A 17,367-nucleotide genomic window follows, 5' to 3' on the forward strand; every position below is an offset into this window, starting at 1 on the left:
GGATGGAGACGCAGTCGAAATGCCCTAGAGAAGGACTTAAAGGCCTACTGAAACCCACTAATACCCACCACGCAGTCTGATAGTTTATATATAAATGATGAAATATTAACATTGCAACACATGCCAATACGGCCTTTTTAGTTTACTAAATTGCAATTTTAAATTTCCCGGGAGTTTCTTCTTGAAAACGTCGCGTAATGATGACGTATACGCGTGACGTCACGGACTGTTAGGAAATATGAACGCTGCACACACACACACACAGCTAAAAGTCGTCTGCTTTAACCGCATAATTACACAGTATTTTGGAGATCTGTGTTGCTGAATCTTTTGCAATTTGTTCAATTAATATTGGAGAAGTCAAAGTAGAAAGATGGAGTTGGGAAGCTTTAGCCTTTAGCCACACAAACACACGGTGATTCCTTGTTTAAAATTCCCGGTGGTGAAACTTTACTATGGATCACAGTGGTCAAGCGAACATGGATCCCGACCGAATGTCAACCAGCAGGTTTCGGTGAGAAAATTGTGGTAAAAAGTCGGAGATCAGCTGAGCTTACGCCGTCCATAAAGCTGCCGTTGACTTCCCTGAGACCTTGGCGTCAAGACACCCGTGGACACACACCTCCGACTATCAGGTACTGTTAAACTCACTAAAACACTAGCAACACAATAGAAAGATAAGGAATTTCCCAGAATTATCCTAGTAAATGTGTCTAAAAACATCTGAATACGTCCCAATGCAATCGCGTTTTTTTTAACTTGTTTGTTTTTTTGTTTTTTTTCTAGTTCATCGCTATCAATATCCTCAAACACGAATCTTGCCCCCCGCGACCACAAAAGGGAATAAGCGGTAGAAAATGGATGGATGGACGAATCTTTCATCCTCGCTCAAATTAATCTGGAAATTGTCGTTTTCCCGGTCCGAATAGATGTTTTTATTGGAGGCTCCCATTAAAATCAATGTGAATATGTGAGGAGCCATCAACACGTGTGACGTCATTGTCTGCGACTTCCGGTAAAGGCAGGGCTTTTCTGTTAGCGACCGAAAGTTGCGAACTTTATTGTGGATGTTCTCTACTAAATTCTTTCTGCAAAATGGCAATATCGCGAAATGATCAAGTATGACACATAGAATGGACCTGCTATCCCCGTTGAAATAAGAAAATCTCATTTCAGTAGGCCTTTAAGCAAGTAATTAAGACCACCCACAAAATGGCGCATTCAAAACAGACGGTCAGAAAGCGAATAAAAGATGGTCTTTAAAACATAATCTATGCAAGATTTGGAACAAGGCACCAGCATTACATGTTATGTAGACCACAAGGAAGTGTTTTAAATGTAAGAAGAAGTAATTATAATCTGACCCTGTTAATTTAGATTACTCTTTCTCAATCTCAGCAAACCCCAGAGTTGTACCTCTGTGAAGCTGGCCCCTGTTATCATTGAGAATACAGTTGTCTCTCACCACATCGCGCTTCAAATATTGTGGCTTCAACACATAGTGGAATTTTTTATTTTGTTTTTATGTAGGAGACCAAACCAATCAGAAAACGCTGTTCAGTATTGTAGCCACTGACGGGCAACATGAATTTATTGGATTAGAGGAGTGTAAAGGTGACTATGTAGGTGTTATTTCATGTCGAGATGGTTCTTACAATATTAATAAAAAAACGTATTTAGAAGGTCGTATACAGATTTTTGTCATGCTCGAGCTATGAACATTCTCAATTAATGATCCCTACTTAACAAAAATGTGCTTACCTTTTGGAACATAGTAACCTCGATGAACGAGGGACTGTACAGTCAAATGAGTGTTAGTGGCCTGTATATGGCTGACCCTTACAAAAACATTCCCACCTATTTAGAGGCCATTTATGTTACATACCGGAATAGTCTCTTTTTTTACTCCGTGGAGAGGCGACTAATATAAACACTTGCCGCAATGATGCAAGATTTTTTATGATTTTGTTTATTTTCAAGATGGCGCCACTGTAGTGGCTTCTGGTGACAGGAGCTATGTACTCTTATGTCATCCTTTTGTGTTCCTGAGGTTTCCCTCTTGTTTTCATGTGTTTTTGTTTTTTTTGCCTTTTGGTTCAGGACCCTTTGGGGCTGTGCGACAAGGGGTGGCACTTTCATGACATCTGCAGTGCTTTTTTTGTGGGCTTCTGGATCTGCCTCCCGGGAGCCTTTTGGCTGTGGGGACCAGCTGCTGGGTCTGTGCCACACCAGAGCCTGTTTGGAGAGACTGGAGGAGAGGAGATGCGGATGAAGAGACAAGGTTCCGCTGGGCGCAGGGACAGACGGGCTTCACGGTGTCTTGGCTAAATGAACAGGTATCAGACATTTCGTTATCCTTGGAACCATCCTCACTCATCAATGAAGACTGAACACTGGCCAAGAGTTGGTGGGCGGCCAAGGGTGAAGTCTGCTCTCTCGGTTGCTTTGTTGGGTCTGCTCCTGTCTCTTGCCATGCTCCCCCAACCCCAGCAGACGAGGGCTTAGAACACCCCAAATGCCACCACAGTGTGTGAGGGTGTTGAAATTGTGTTTTGTTTGATTGCTTGTCTATGCATGGTGCAATCGTGTGTGCGCAATGTATATTATTGGTTGATTTTGTTGTTGTTTTTTTTACTTTTGTGGCTGTGTGTAAAAGTGGCCCTGCTGGAGTGGCAGGTGGTTGCATCAGTTCTGTTCTTTTAATGTCTTTAATATCCTTTGTGTTGTTTGATGTTTCCCTCTTACACACATGTTTCTGTGTGCTATCGCTATGAGTTTTTTTTTCCTTGGCCTCAGTATGTACGCCCTCTCCAGGGACACAGGCTTAGAATGAATATTCTTTTTTTCTCAGAAAATCCAACTTAAGAAGGAGAAATGGACTTGCTTCGATTTGTTTTTGTTTCTCTAATTTGTGATTTATACAGGGTAAACTATTATTAATTATTATGAAAATTAACTTGATTAATTTTGTTTATGTGTCATACTTTCTGTCCCGCTTTGCTGCGACGTTCGGCATAAAGAAAAGCATTGCATATTTGCTGCTGAGAGTTTTGGAACAGTGGAAGTTCATACACTTGAGATCAGGGGTGTCCTAAGTCCGGACTGAGAGCCATCTGTGAACCACGTATCATTTTGTAAAGAATCGCGACACATTTTATCCAATCCAATCAGTCCATCCATCCATCCATCCATCCATTCTCTACCGCTTATTCCCTTTCGGGGTCGCGGGGGGCGCTGGCGCCTATCTCAGCTACAATCGGGCGGAAGGCAGGGTACACCCTGGACAAGTCGCCACCTCATCGCAGGGCCAACACAGATAGACAGACAACATTCACACTCACATTCACACACTAGGGCCAATTTAGTGTTGCCAATCAACCTATCATTTTGTAAAGAATCGCGACACATTTTATCCAATCCAATCAGTCCAATCCACTTTATTTATATAGCACATTTAAACAACAATAACGTTTCCAAAGTGCTGCACAGCCATGTTAAAAACAATATTAAAAAAAACCAACAACAATATTATTCTCCACCAATGACTGAATAAAAACAAAAAATAAATAAATATAAAACCAATACAAACAATATAAAAACAAATATGATTAAAAACTATTTTAAAGGGTAAAATCAATTAAAACAGTAAAATAGAAATCAAAGTGTATAAAAAACACAGAGGACAACAGAGGACAGAGGACCACACAACTCTCGTAGTGTTAAAAGCCAAAGAAATAAAAGTGGGTCTTAAGACGAGACTTAAAACACTCCACTGTGGAAGCAGTTTGAACATGGAGCGGCAGAGTGTTCCAGAGCTTAGGGCCGACCACAGAGAAGGCCCTGTCTCCCCTAGTCTTAAGTCTGGTCTTGGGCACCACGAGCTGGAGCTGGCTCTCGGACCTCAGAGCGCGCGCAGGAATGTAAATTTGAATGAGGTGCGAGATATATTGAGGTACCAGTCCATGTAAAGATTTAAAAACAAAAAGCAATGTTTTAAAATCAATTCTAAAATATATCCTGGCGTTTCCTGGCCCCTGTTAAAAGTCGTGCTGCCGCGTTCTGGACTAACTGCAACCGGGAGAGAGCTTTTTGGCTAATGCCAGCATAAAGTGCATTGCAGTAGTCCAGGCAACTTGAAATAAAAGCATGCACGACTTGTTCAAAAAGTCGCTGTCTATAGTGATGCCAAGGCTGATGACTTTGGGACGCACATAATTTTGCAATGGTGCCAAGTCAATGCAGTGGCTTTAAACTTCATGGCATAAAGATTATGGACAAAATGCAAATGTCCTGGATTAAATATAACACAAAACAACAGAGAAGACATTGGAAACTGCAAAATTACCCACATAAATAGGACCTGACAACTTGTATATGGTCCTTGATTATTTCCAGGTGTCCTGTCATTATAAACATGAGTAGATGTTGCAAGAAATGGTAAGTTAAGCCCTCAAAAAGGTTTTATTTGTCAAAATAATAATACAATTTGTGTAGCAGAAGAAAAAGACATTTAGGGGTTTAATTTGTTTTGTCAGCTGTAACAGAGAACTAAAATGTTGATGTTTTGTTGAGATAATTTATCATATATTGATTGAGTTAAATTGTATTAGTTTAACTAACTTTGATGTACAAATTGCATCAAAGTTGTCCTCGCTGGCCTGTTCTAAAAATAGCTCAAATAGCAGCACTTACCAGAGAGCTGCCTTTATTTTTAAAATTGTATTTATTTACTAGCAAGCTGGTCTCGCTTTGCTTGACATTTTTAATTCTAAGAGAGACAAAACTCAAATAGAATTTGAAAATCCAAGAAAATATTTTAAAGACTTAGTCTTCACTTGTTTAAATAAATACTTTGCTTCTTATAACTTTTAGAAAGACAATTTTTGAGAAAAAATACAACCTTAAAAATGATTTCAGGATTGTTAAACACATACCTTTTTACCTTTTAAATTCCTTCCTCTTCTTTCCTGACAATTTAAATCAATGATCAAGTTTTTTTTTTTTTTTTTGTAAAGAATAATAAATATATTTTAATTTAATTCTTCATTTTAGCTTCTGTTTTTTCGACGAAGAATATTTGTGATATATTTCTTCAAACTTATTATGATTAAAATTAAAAAAAAATATTCGGGCAAACCTAAAAAATCTGTAGAATCAAATTTAAATCTTATTTCAAAGTCTTTTGAATGTCTTTTAAAATTTTGGTTCTGGAAAATCTAGAAGAAATAATGATTTGTCTTTGTTAGAAATATAGCTTGGTCCAATTTGTTATATATTATAACAAAGCGCAGATTGGATTTTAACCTATTTAAAACATGTCATCAAAATTCTAAAATCAATCTTAATCAGGAAAAATTACTAATGATGTTCCATAAATTATTTTTTTCATTTTTTCAAAAAGATTTGAATTAGCTAGTTTTTCTCTTCATTTTTTTTTCGGTTGAATTTTGAATTTTAAAGAGTCAAAATTGAAGATAAACTATGTTTCAAAATTAAATTTTATTTTTTTCGTGTTTTCTCCTCTTTTAAATCATTCAAGTAAGTGTTTTTTTCATCATTTATTCTCTACAAAAAACCTTCCGTAAAAGGAAAAAAAATGTACGACGGAATGACAGACAGAAATGCCCATTTTATATATATATATATATATATATATATATATATATATATATATATATATATATATATATATATATATATATATATATATATATATGCATATACATAGATTTATTTATTAAAGGTAAATTGAGCAAATTGGCTATTTCTGGCAATTTATTTAAGTGTGTATCAAACTGGTAGCTCTTCGCATTAATCAGTACCCAAGAAGTAGCTCTTGGTTTCAAAAAGAGGTTGGTGACCCCTGGTGTAAAGGAACAACCGCAACAGAAGGAGGTCAGTTGTTGCCATTTAATTGTTACCTCTTTTTAGGATAAAGTTGCTCCGGTATAAATTGTTTTGTGCTTTCTTCCATTAAGTTCAACGTGTGTGTTCGTCATGGCAGACTGTGTATTGTGGCCACATGTCTCCAGTGGCCATTTTCGCAATTTTCTTTTAATAGTCAGTATCGAATTTGGTACTTTTATAGGCACCGACCAAATTACGTCGGTACTAACAATTAATGCAAAATCAAATGTTCCATTTTTAATACCTTTGTTGCACTTGTATTCACATACGGTTGCAGACTGGGCCGGCTCAAATCCTTGATCAGGAAACAATCATTAAACCATTCAGAGTGGCCTCAGTCTTACACTCTTTCGGTAATGTTACAATTTTCCATGCCAACATAAAAATCATGCGTAATAGAAGACACTTAAACGTACAATAAGGCTCCACTTTAGAAAATGTTCTGGTTTCATGCTGAATTACATTGGGTGCATCATATACGTTTGTACATCCTACTGATTAGCAATAAAGATTTTATAGGCCGTTTTAAAACCTCCAAATTTGGCAATGGCAAAAAATAAATAAATCTAATTTCAATTAATACCACCATTTTTTTTACATTGTTTTTAACTGGCAAGTTTAAAAGCATCTGTATTAAAAACAAATAAACAAGCAATTAGTTCAACATTTTATTAAAATTCAGATTAAATAAACTAAATAAGAAAAAGCGCTAACATAAAAACGTACCAATAAATTTGAGTTTACACACTTTTAAGTAAAATAAAGTCTACATACAGTAAAGATGTATCAGTTATTATTTCACCATTGGTGGTCCAAGTGTTGCCAAGTTTGTCCCTCCGTGGATGCGTCGAGCAAGAACACAGCAAAGGTAAGATTAAATGAAGTTATTTAAATAACAAAAGGAGCTAGAGAACAAAAATACTGGAGCTAGTAGAAAAACAAACAAAAAACGTTAGCATGAAAGCTATGATATACAAATAGACAAACTAAACTGGCACGAAGGCACACAAAAGGGAAAAACAAATCATCAGCATGAGAGCTGGAATAAAACAAATGCGTAGCATGTAAGCCCGCGAGAATAAACATGTAGCGAAGAGCAGTCGAAAATAGTTGCGTGAAAGCCAACTAAATAGCAGACGTACCGTTGCATGAAAAGCAAACTTGGATCCCAGGCTGAACAATAAAAGAGGAAGGCTTATATAGGGGAGGTGATGACCAGTAACAGGTGTGCGGGACCGAGAGTAGCAGGTGTAACTAATGAGAAACCATGGTGACTGACTAAACAGGAAATAAGAGGATCAGACGGAGAGTGAAACAAACATGGAACAATAAACAATAATATGTGGCGATCCGAAAAGCGGATCACAACAATTATACCAATTTCCGAGACTTTCTGCATATAGATTGTATTTTTAGAGAATATTGTTTCCGTCTGCGATTCCAATGACACGTAAATCTATGATTCCGTTTACCTCCGCCTACCTTGCAACCAGAAGTAGGGCGGTAAAAGGTCGACTGCAATTGGCTGTTCCGCCCTGTCTTTCTTTATGTTGTGCAGTAGCAACTGAATAAATGTGACAGCGCCCTCGTGTCATATTTGCGATGGTCAGGTGGACAAAACAAAAGACAGATAGTTATATACATCCCCACTTTTTATACCGTGTGATTCCCACTTTTCAAATTTAAGATATACTTTTAGAATATTTAATTTCAACAAAGCAGAAACAAATCTGCAAACAATTAACATTTATGTTGGATTTCTCTTCTTCTTCTTAGGTTCCGTCTCGTCGATGTTGACCTTGGACGATATCATGCACCAGTCTTCTCCACTCTGCTCTTTACACCACTCTATCTCACAGCTCAGCTAATGTCATTCCTGTTGTTTTTATAATTCCTTCCATCCAACTTTGCCTTTGTCTTCCTTTTCCACATTTCCACTCATATTTTCCAAGCATGATGTCTTAACCTAAGTTGTTGTTTCTTCTCATGATATGGCTAAAGTAACCAAGCTGTAGTTTAATGATCCTGTCTAATAATGAAATGTTTGTTTTAATTTTCTCTAGCATTTCTTTATTTGAGATTTGTTTAGTCCACGGGATTTTTAAGGTTCTGCGCCAACACCATAACTCAAAGGCAAGTAGTTTTCATGAGTCTTGTTTTTTCTGTGTCCAACTTTTACATCCATAAGTTGCTATTGGGAATATTAAAGTCTCTATCGTTTTGATCTTGGTGCTCAGAAGAATGTGGATGCTCTTGAGCATATTATTCAGTTTAATCAGTGGTGCTCTGGCCATTGTTAATCTTCTTTTGATTTCCTTTGAACACCCACCGTCTTCATATATTTCACTGCCAAGGAAACAGAACGACTGCACTCCTATGTTTTCTTGATCCAACTTGAACTCTCTGATGTTTTTCTGTTGTCATCATCTTGTTTTTTCACATTTAAGTACAGGCCCACCTTTTAACTTTCATTCTTTAATTGAGCTAATAAAATTTCTACATCCCTGCAGGATTCAGCCAGTAAGGTGGTGTCATCTGCGTATCTTAGATTACTGATATTCAAACTTCCTATTTTGACTCGGATTGCCTCACACTCAAACAGAGCTTTCCTCATTATATCTTCTGCATATAGGTTAAATAGAAGGGGAACAATTCAGTGTCACCATGTTCAGTTCTTACTACCGCTTCTTGATTTTGACACAGACTTATAATTAGTAATATTACATTTTTTGGTATTCCCCATATCTCTTAGTAAAAGCTATAGTTTATTGTGATCTATGCAGTAAAACGCTTTGCTGTAATCTATAAAGCACATGCATAAGCTCTTTTGGTATTCCCTGGTTGTTTCCATTAACCATCGTAAGTTGGCTATTTGGTCCTTTGTACCTCTTCTTTTGCTATGGAAGCTCTCTTTCCATGTAACTTTACATTCTTTGTATGATTTTGAGCATGATCTTACTACAATGTGAAATTACTGCTATTGTTCTATGGTTGGAGCACTGCTTTGTGTCCCCTTTTTTTGGGATAGGGTAAGATTTGTGCTTTATAAAAAAATATAGTTTGTAATACTTTTACCAATTTATTTATTACACTATTCACTCTCTCCCCTCACCACGTCCAAATCCATCCACATTTTTCTGACACGTTGGTGCTAGGTTTGACGTCAGATGTGTGAAGAAAAAAGCATTAAAACAACATTCGGAACAAGTCTGGTGAGATTGGTGAGATATGAGGTGGGAGGTGCATGATGTCACTAGTCAGAAAATGCATATAACCAATGGATACATTTTATATTTGAATCAATACGGTACTAAGTCCCTTAATCTTTGTTAATAAATGTTCATTTGTTTCAAAACTGAGTTGATAATAACTGTGTTGTCCATTTAATATGTATGGATATTTTGTTATTCTGACTCTCATTTGCAAGCACTATATAGTAGACTTTGTATGCGGTTGCAATTTCAAGACGCTAGTTGTTTGGTTGTAACGTGCATCTAATAATCAGCTAATAACAATCACAAATAAGGAAGCAATAATAATAGAAATAATAAAGCGAATTAAATATTCATATTTTCACATGTTTACTAACACCAATTATATATAGTACCGATAAGAGTACGGATGAATACCTGTAAAAAATACGGGGTATCATTATTGGTGTTGGAATCGATAAAATTTAAACGATATAAATCCCTAATGTACTGGCTCACCTGCACTGGCTTCCTGTGCACTTAAGATGTGACTTTAAGGTTTTTCTACTTACGTATAAAATACTACACGGTTTAGCTCCATCCTATCTTGCAGATTGTATTGTACCATATGTCCCGGCAAGAAATCTGCGTTCAAAGGACTCCGGCTAATTAGTGATTCCCAAAGCCCAAAAAAAGTCTGCGGGCTATAGAGCGTTTTCCGTTCGGGCTCCAGTACTCTGGAATGCCCTCCCGGTAACAGTTCGAGATGCCACCTCAGTAGAAGCATTTAAGTCTCACCTTAAAACTCATTTGTATACGCTAGCCTTTAAATAGACTCCCTTTTTAGACCAGTTGATCTGCCGTTTCTTTTCTTTTTCTTCTATGTCCCACTCTCCCTTGTGGAGGGGGTCCGGTCCGATCCGGTGGCCATTTACTGCTTGCCTGTGTATCGGCTGGGGACATCTCTGCGCTGCTGATCCGCCTCCGCTTGGGATGGTTTCCTGCTGGCTCCGCTGTGAACGGGACTCTCGCTGCTGTGTTGGATCCGCTTTGGACTGGACTCTCGCGACTGTGTTGGATCCATTGTGGATTGAACTTTCACAGTATCATGTTAGACCCGCTCGACATCCATTGCTTTCCTCCTCTCTAAGGTTCTCATAGTCATCATTGTCACCGACGTCCCACTGGGTCATTACTGTCACCGATGTCCCACTGGGTGTGAGTTTTTCTTGCCCTTATGTGGGCCTACCGAGGATGTCGTGGTGGTTTGTGCAGCCTTTTGAGACACTAGTGATTTAGGGCTATATAAGTAAACATTGATTGATTGATTGATTGAACGTCCCAATTAGCATAAATGAAGTTTAAAATGACTCACTGCAGCAAACAGTACACAAGAAGGCAACGTTTACTTCAAACCTTGTATAAAAAAAATAAAAATAAAAACATGACTGGTGTGACATGACTAGAGTCTACCACAGGAGTAGGGAACCTATGGCTCTAGAGCCAGATGTGGCTCTTTTGATGACTGCATCTGGCTCTCAGATAAATTTTAGCTGACATTGCTTAACACAATAAGTAATGAATAAATCCGCTGGTAATCACAGTATCAAAAATAACGTTCAAAATATAAAGCACTCTCATGCATTTTCATCCATCCATCAGGTTTCTACCGGACCTGTTATAGAAGTGGCATTAATGGTAAGAAGTATTTTATTTATTTTTGGCTATCCTCAGAATAACGATGTTATTAAAAAGAGTAAGAGACTTATTATAGTCTAAAAATGTTGGTCTTTCTTAAAAATGCACGCATATAGTTGTATTCAGTGTTTAAATAAAATTAAAAAAAAAGTTGTATGGCTCTCACGGAAATACTTTTTAAAATATTTGGCTTGTATGGCTCTCTCAGCCAAAAAGGTTCCGGACCCCTGATTTACCAGCTTTACACTGGATAATAGTGTCTTACATTAGGCACACACCTTAAACATTACATCGTCTGCTGTCAGCTAACCCTACGAAACCTATGAAAATATTTACTTTTCCAAATACAAACAGCACTACAATTTAATTTTATATTTTTCAACTTGCAAAGGCATGCACCTGAGGATACGTTGATTGGCAACACTAAATTGGCCCTAGTGTGTGAATGTGAGTGTGAATGTTGTCTATCCAACTGTGTTGGCCCTGCGATGAGGTGGCGATTTGTCCAGGGTGTACGCCGCTTTCCGCCCGATTGTAGCTGAGATAGGCACCAGCGCCCCCCGTGACCCGAAAGGGAATAAGCGGTAGAAAATGGATGGATGGAGGATTTTTCAACTCGGACAGCACAGTGGAACAGGGGTTAGTGCATGTGCCTCACAATACGATGGACCTGAGTAGTCCTAGGTTCAATCCCGGGCTTGAGATCTTTCTGTGTGGAGTTTGCATGTTCTCCCCGTGACTGCGTGGGTTCCCTCCGGGTACTCCGGCTTCCTCCCACCTCCAAAAACATGCACCTGGGGATAGGTTGATTGGCAACACTACATGGTCCCTAGTGTGTGAATGTGAGTATGAATGTTGTCTATCTGTGTTGGCCCTGTGATGAGGTTGCGACTTGTCCAGGGTGTATCCCGCCTTCCCCCCAAATGCAGCTGAGATAGGCTCCAGCACCCCCCGCCACCCCAAACGGGACAAGCGGTAGGAAATGGATGGATGGATGGATTTTTCAGCTCTAACATATTGGCTTTAGCTACACGATTATAGCTCTGGCCCACTGGATGCTCCGCCACACGTTTTTTTTAAACAAATACTAATTGCAACAACACATTCATACGTCCCAGGAAAATGACACTTATATCGATACCCTTATCAACATGTTGGACACACTAAAGCTCTGCATGCACACTGACACACACTTCTCCAGCAGGGGAAGAGAGCCATGATTGCACAAATTACTGCAGGAAATAGACGAGCGCCATGCTAGATTTCACACTGAATGTCCCAGAATAATAGAGTCACATGCGAGGAATAGGAGACATCCCGAAAGAAAAGACGCAAAAACAAGTCTGAATGAAAAAGAGGAGGGTGAGTAAGACGTCCAGACAATGTAATAGAGACGGTAACGCGTTAGGACAAGGAGCAGGGTGCAATGTTAATTAAAGAACAGCTTGATAACAAATGTTTTATCAGGCTTCTGAAAGGAGGCCTGGGATGACGACAGGGAAAGGTTAGCTAATAAAAGGAAGAGGAGGTGTTAAAGAGCACTGCTGGATCATTATGAACTACATAATACATTTCTGATGGAGAGTGGGAGGGATACAGCGGGAGGAAATGGAAGTCCTGAAAAATAAGCTGAATCCTGGTAAGTGAATAGATCACATGACACGTGTAGTGCAGGATAATCAACACTTGGAATACAGTGGGTTTGAGGGCTTTTTTTTTGTTGAGGTAATGATCAATGTGACAATTTTCAGCTCGATTGGATGCCACCAAGCCAGTCGATCAGTCTCGTATGAGCGTGCTGGTCCAATTCACTTACCAAGTTTCAGGTCTGCGTCACCTCGCTGCACATGCACGGTAATGAAATCCATCTATTGATCTTTCTGAAGACGTGAGGGTGGAATGCGCTCAAAGTTAATGTGGTGAATGAAAAATTGTAATGAAATGTACATGTAGGCATAATTAGTCTCATCTAACGACATGGACACTTGCAACAGCAGATAAGCAGACACATCTTGTTCTATCCACTGCCGTAAAATACGAATAATAATATTTACTGCGCTTGGGTTGGTCCTGCTTGTCTGCAGAGTTTCCCATGCATACTTATTTGTTGTGACCCGCCGGTTCACCCTCACAAATAAACACAATGGAATGGAACTGGCTTTGGTTGAAACTTGTCATTACAAGTTCATACAGTAGGTGGCGGTATGCATCATAACTTATTTTCCTAACCTACCTAAATACATACAGTATGCACCCAGTCTGCCAGAGAATAAGAGGATGTACCGGGAAGGCTCAATGTTGCCAACTTTGCGACCTAACTTAACTAATCAGACCTAAGTAATATTTTTCATAAAAAGATACTAGTGAAGGGGTTTTTGCAGGCTAAAACAAAGTAACTCTCACAAATTCTAACTTGTTTAGCGTTCCAAAGGTATGGATGTGTCTATTAAAGAGCATGGCGGGTTAGGTGCCTATTATGGGGATTTACTATATCAAAAGGGCCCTATTATGCAAAATCAACTTCTCTTACAAATTAATTGGTACCTGTTTTTGTGTATTTTGGATCTACATGCACTAAGTCCTGAACATTTGAAATGAAAACATGGAGGCAGTGCGAAGATATTTGTAATCAGTTTGTGGATCATTTATATAAGGTAGAGATTTACCCAGACATACTTGCGCGAGTCAGCCATTTTTCATTTATGTATGGAACCTACAACCACAACATTTCCACGAAGAACCCAAAGAAGAAAATGCTCTGTTGTTGGTTGCTTTAACCCTCACAAGTCATTACACAAACTTTCAGACTCATCTGAAGTAAAAAGCGCGTTACTTCCAACTTCTATGATTCGAGAGAAAGTGCCTTCAACTGTGAAGAAGTCGCTATAAGTTTTTGCAAAGAAGAGTCCTGCTTCAACCACACAACTTCACAGAAGATCCATCCATCCATCCATTTTCTACCGCTTATTCCCTTTCGGGGTCGGGGGGGGGCGCTGGCGCCTATCTCAGCTACAATCGGGCGGAAGATGGATTTTCCAAAAAAAATTACTACCACAGGCTGGGTGTCTAATATTTATGGCAACAGAATAGACAAAGAAACGGTAAGTAACAACAGTAAGTCAGAAATATGTGAATTAGCAATTTTACCTGGATTTGTTGTGTAGCTAGCTTAGCCTTTCAATATAAAACAATAGCTTCACCGTCCTCCAGCAACCGACGCACGGACGTGGGGGGGTTTGGGGGGGTGCTAGCGGGAAAGTCATGGATGCAAGGGATTCTGGGTAATTGTTATGTTGCGTTTATAATGTGTTACTGTGAGGATGTTGTTCCGAAATGTGTTTCTCATTCTTGTTTGGTGTGGGTTCACAGTGTGGCGCATATCAGTAAGAGTGTTAAAGTTGTTTATATCACAATCTTCAGTGTAACCTGTATCACCCAGTATGCCTTGCAATCTCGTACGTGTATCTGCGGAAGCCACATACAACATGTTACTGGACTGGAAAGCTGTTTGTGTTCATGTTGTAGAAGGCGTCAAAGGCAATGGCTTCATAACACACTTTTATTCTTGTTATCTGGGTGACCACCAGCAGATATTCGTGAGAATGGCTGTGGCTCCCATTGTCTTATTTATTTTGTGAAACGGGTCTGAATGGCTCTTTGACTGGTAAAGGTTGCTGATCCCTGATATACATATATATATATATACAGTAACTTAACCCTGGACCTACATTGAAAATACACGCAACCCTAATTCAAAATGCCGGACATTTGACGTATTTAGACAAACCCACCTGGACAAAAGAGGACATGTACGGGGAAAAGAGGACGTATGGTCAGCCTATATATAATGGAATAGCATTTTATTGCCAATACACATGTACGTCCAGGATTTAGCATTAGAGAGATGTGGACTCAGTAGAAGTTAAACTTGAGCCAGAGTATCATACCAGATTTTGTGCCTGGCTTCCCTCCTTTCTGGCCTGCGCCTTGTCTCCTCCCTCCTTGAGTCGACGCGGAACCACAATGAGCTGCTGCTCTCGCCATACCGTATCATTTGGGATGTTGTATTGCGGTGAAAGTCAAGTGAAAATTAAATGGTTGGTAGCAATCACCGGTGTCCATATTCCATAAGGTTTTTGCAAAACAAAAACAAAAACAACTACAAAATATGGCTGCAGGGGCGGGCACAAAAGTTCACTCAGCTTGAGGGGGACGTGGGTAAAGAGGGCTTCATTCGCATCTAACAACTCTGCCTCTCAAAAAAAAACGTTTTTAGAAGCAGCCAAAAAGTGGCTGAAATGCGTGCAAATCCATTCAAAATGTTGACCAAAGAACCATCGTTACATGTTATGCAGAACAAAATTATGTGTTTCTATGTTATGCAGAACAAAATGATGTGTTTTGAAAATAGAAACATTATATTATGACCCCCTTAAACTGTGGCAGTGTGGGAGTACGTAATGTACCAATTTTACTTTTGCGTCTCAAAGTACATAACTGTGATGTGTTCGTGGTCCGCTGAACAAAGCGTAAAATTCTAAAGGAAAAATGCATTTTTGGGGGAATTGTGGCAATCATCCACAATGTGAGACGAGAACACGTCTTTCCCTTCTCTGTGCATTTCGAAATAGTAAAAAACTGCGAGCACAAGGCGGCTAACAATGCAGGTCATGAGGATACATATTTTCTACCTATAAAGCCCTTTATCAAACCTCTGGTGTTATTATGTTTTTAGCGTGCTGTGTATGTTAAATAGCAGAATCCCCATTACCTGCATTGTTAGAACACACAGAAATGGGAAATATGTGTCTCACACATAATGATTGTGGATGATGAACATTTTAACAATAATGATCAACTATTATGCAAATTGCACAATGGTATCATTACATCATTCAACTCCACACAAGGCAATAAAAACACTGTTCTACCACTACATCGACCAACTCAACCATGCTGTTATTACTAAAATGTGCTCGCTTAAATCCGCATCAAACATATTTGAAACCCAAATATATATTTTTTTTATAAAAAATAGGTTCATTCATGTTGACATGCGTTCTTGTATTGTCAGTTTCATCATTAGTGCCGCGTGAAGGGGCATTCAAACATACACACAGCAACGTCCTCTTAAGTGTAAAGTAAACGTCAAAATAAAAGCATGGAAGTAGCAGCCTGAATTTTAGCACCGCAACTCGCAAAAAGGCACCCATTTATAGTAGTTATCCACCTCAAGATTTGTGCATGTACCAAAACTTTGTTGGATTCAAGATGGCTGGATAGTCAAGCAATGCTCTTAATGCACCAAAGGATAAATGCAATAGTTTACTACGAGCAATATTGGACACAAATTAAGACCAACTATGGCAAAATCATGGAGAAAATTTTTCATTAAAAATAACGTTAAAGTTGCTGAATGTCACAGAGAGATACTTAGTTCAAACCAACAGAATAGAAAAAGAAGAACACCATGGCTCAAGTCCAGTGTTTGGAGTCATTATGATCTTGCTCACCTGTTTGTACTCTGCATGGCGGCCATTGCATCCCTTTTTTAATCCTTTCGTACGCACAATATCTCTCTTGTGGGTGAGCACCGCGGGCATCTCCGCGTGTACGGACTTGAAAAAAGAAAGCCAGTTCAAGCAACAATTAATTCAGTCCATGCAGAAGTGCTTGACAAAGTTTAACTTCTGTTTTTTAGTAATATATTTATTGATGTGTTAAATATGTTTAATGAAACCATTAAAGGGGAACATTATCACCAGACCTATGTAAGCTTCAATATATAACTTGACGTTGCAGAAAAAAGACCTTTTTTTTTAACTGATTTCCGAACTCTAAATGGGTGAATTTTGGCAAGATAAACGCCTTTCTATTTATCGCTCTCAAAGCGATGACGTCAGAACGTGACGTCACCTAGGTAGTCAATCGGCCATTTTGTCAAACACATCATACACATCGAGTCAAATCAGCTCTGTTATTTTCCATTTTTTCGACTGTTTTCCGTACCTTGGAGACGTCATATCTCGTCGGTGTGTTGTCGGAGGGTGAAACAACACGATCAGGGACGGATTCAAGTTGATTTACATAGAATGTGCATCAATTAGCACGACATGCTAATCGATGCTAACATGCTATTTACCAGCGATGCTAAGGCAGACATGGCACAGAGATGTATGGATAACCTGCAGATGCATTTCCAACGATAAAGTCAAAGAAATCACAAAGGTGAGTTTTGTTGATGTTGTTGACTTATGTGCTAATCAGACATATTTGGTCATGGCATGACTGCCAGCTAATTGATGCTAACATGCTATTTAGGCTAGCTGTATGTATATTTGAAACTATATTTGTATCAAGCGTTTCCTTCCACCCACATTTAATGCCAAACAAACACTTACCAATCAACGGATTTAAGTTGATCCAGTGTCACAAGATGCAAAACTTCTGATCGTTGGTCTGCACATTTTACCGGCGATGCTAAGGCAAACATGGTCGAATAGCGTCAATAGCTAATCGCTCAATAGCTTCAGTTTCTTCCTCAATTTCGTTTTCCCTATCTGCCTCCATA

At 38.9% G+C, this 17,367-nt stretch overlaps 1 protein-coding gene across 2 annotated transcripts in view; it reads right to left on the reverse strand.

Moving 5' to 3' along the window:
* Window positions 1-17,367, reverse strand: part of aff2 (AF4/FMR2 family, member 2) — a 399,395-nt gene that overhangs the window by 343,382 nt on the left and 38,646 nt on the right. Inside the window, exon 2 of one of the 2 annotated variants that reach the window (XM_061901649.1) lies at window positions 16,310-16,414. The exons of the other annotated variant lie outside the window; for it this stretch is intronic. Coding sequence (XP_061757633.1) covers window positions 16,310-16,335 — 26 coding nt within the window. The 5' untranslated portion in view covers window positions 16,336-16,414. The remainder of the gene's footprint in view (window positions 1-16,309; window positions 16,415-17,367) is intronic. 2 annotated transcript variants of the gene reach the window in all.

This window comes from Nerophis ophidion, linkage group LG05 (genome assembly GCF_033978795.1).
Source record: "Nerophis ophidion isolate RoL-2023_Sa linkage group LG05, RoL_Noph_v1.0, whole genome shotgun sequence".
NCBI lineage: Eukaryota > Metazoa > Chordata > Actinopteri > Syngnathiformes > Syngnathidae > Nerophis > Nerophis ophidion.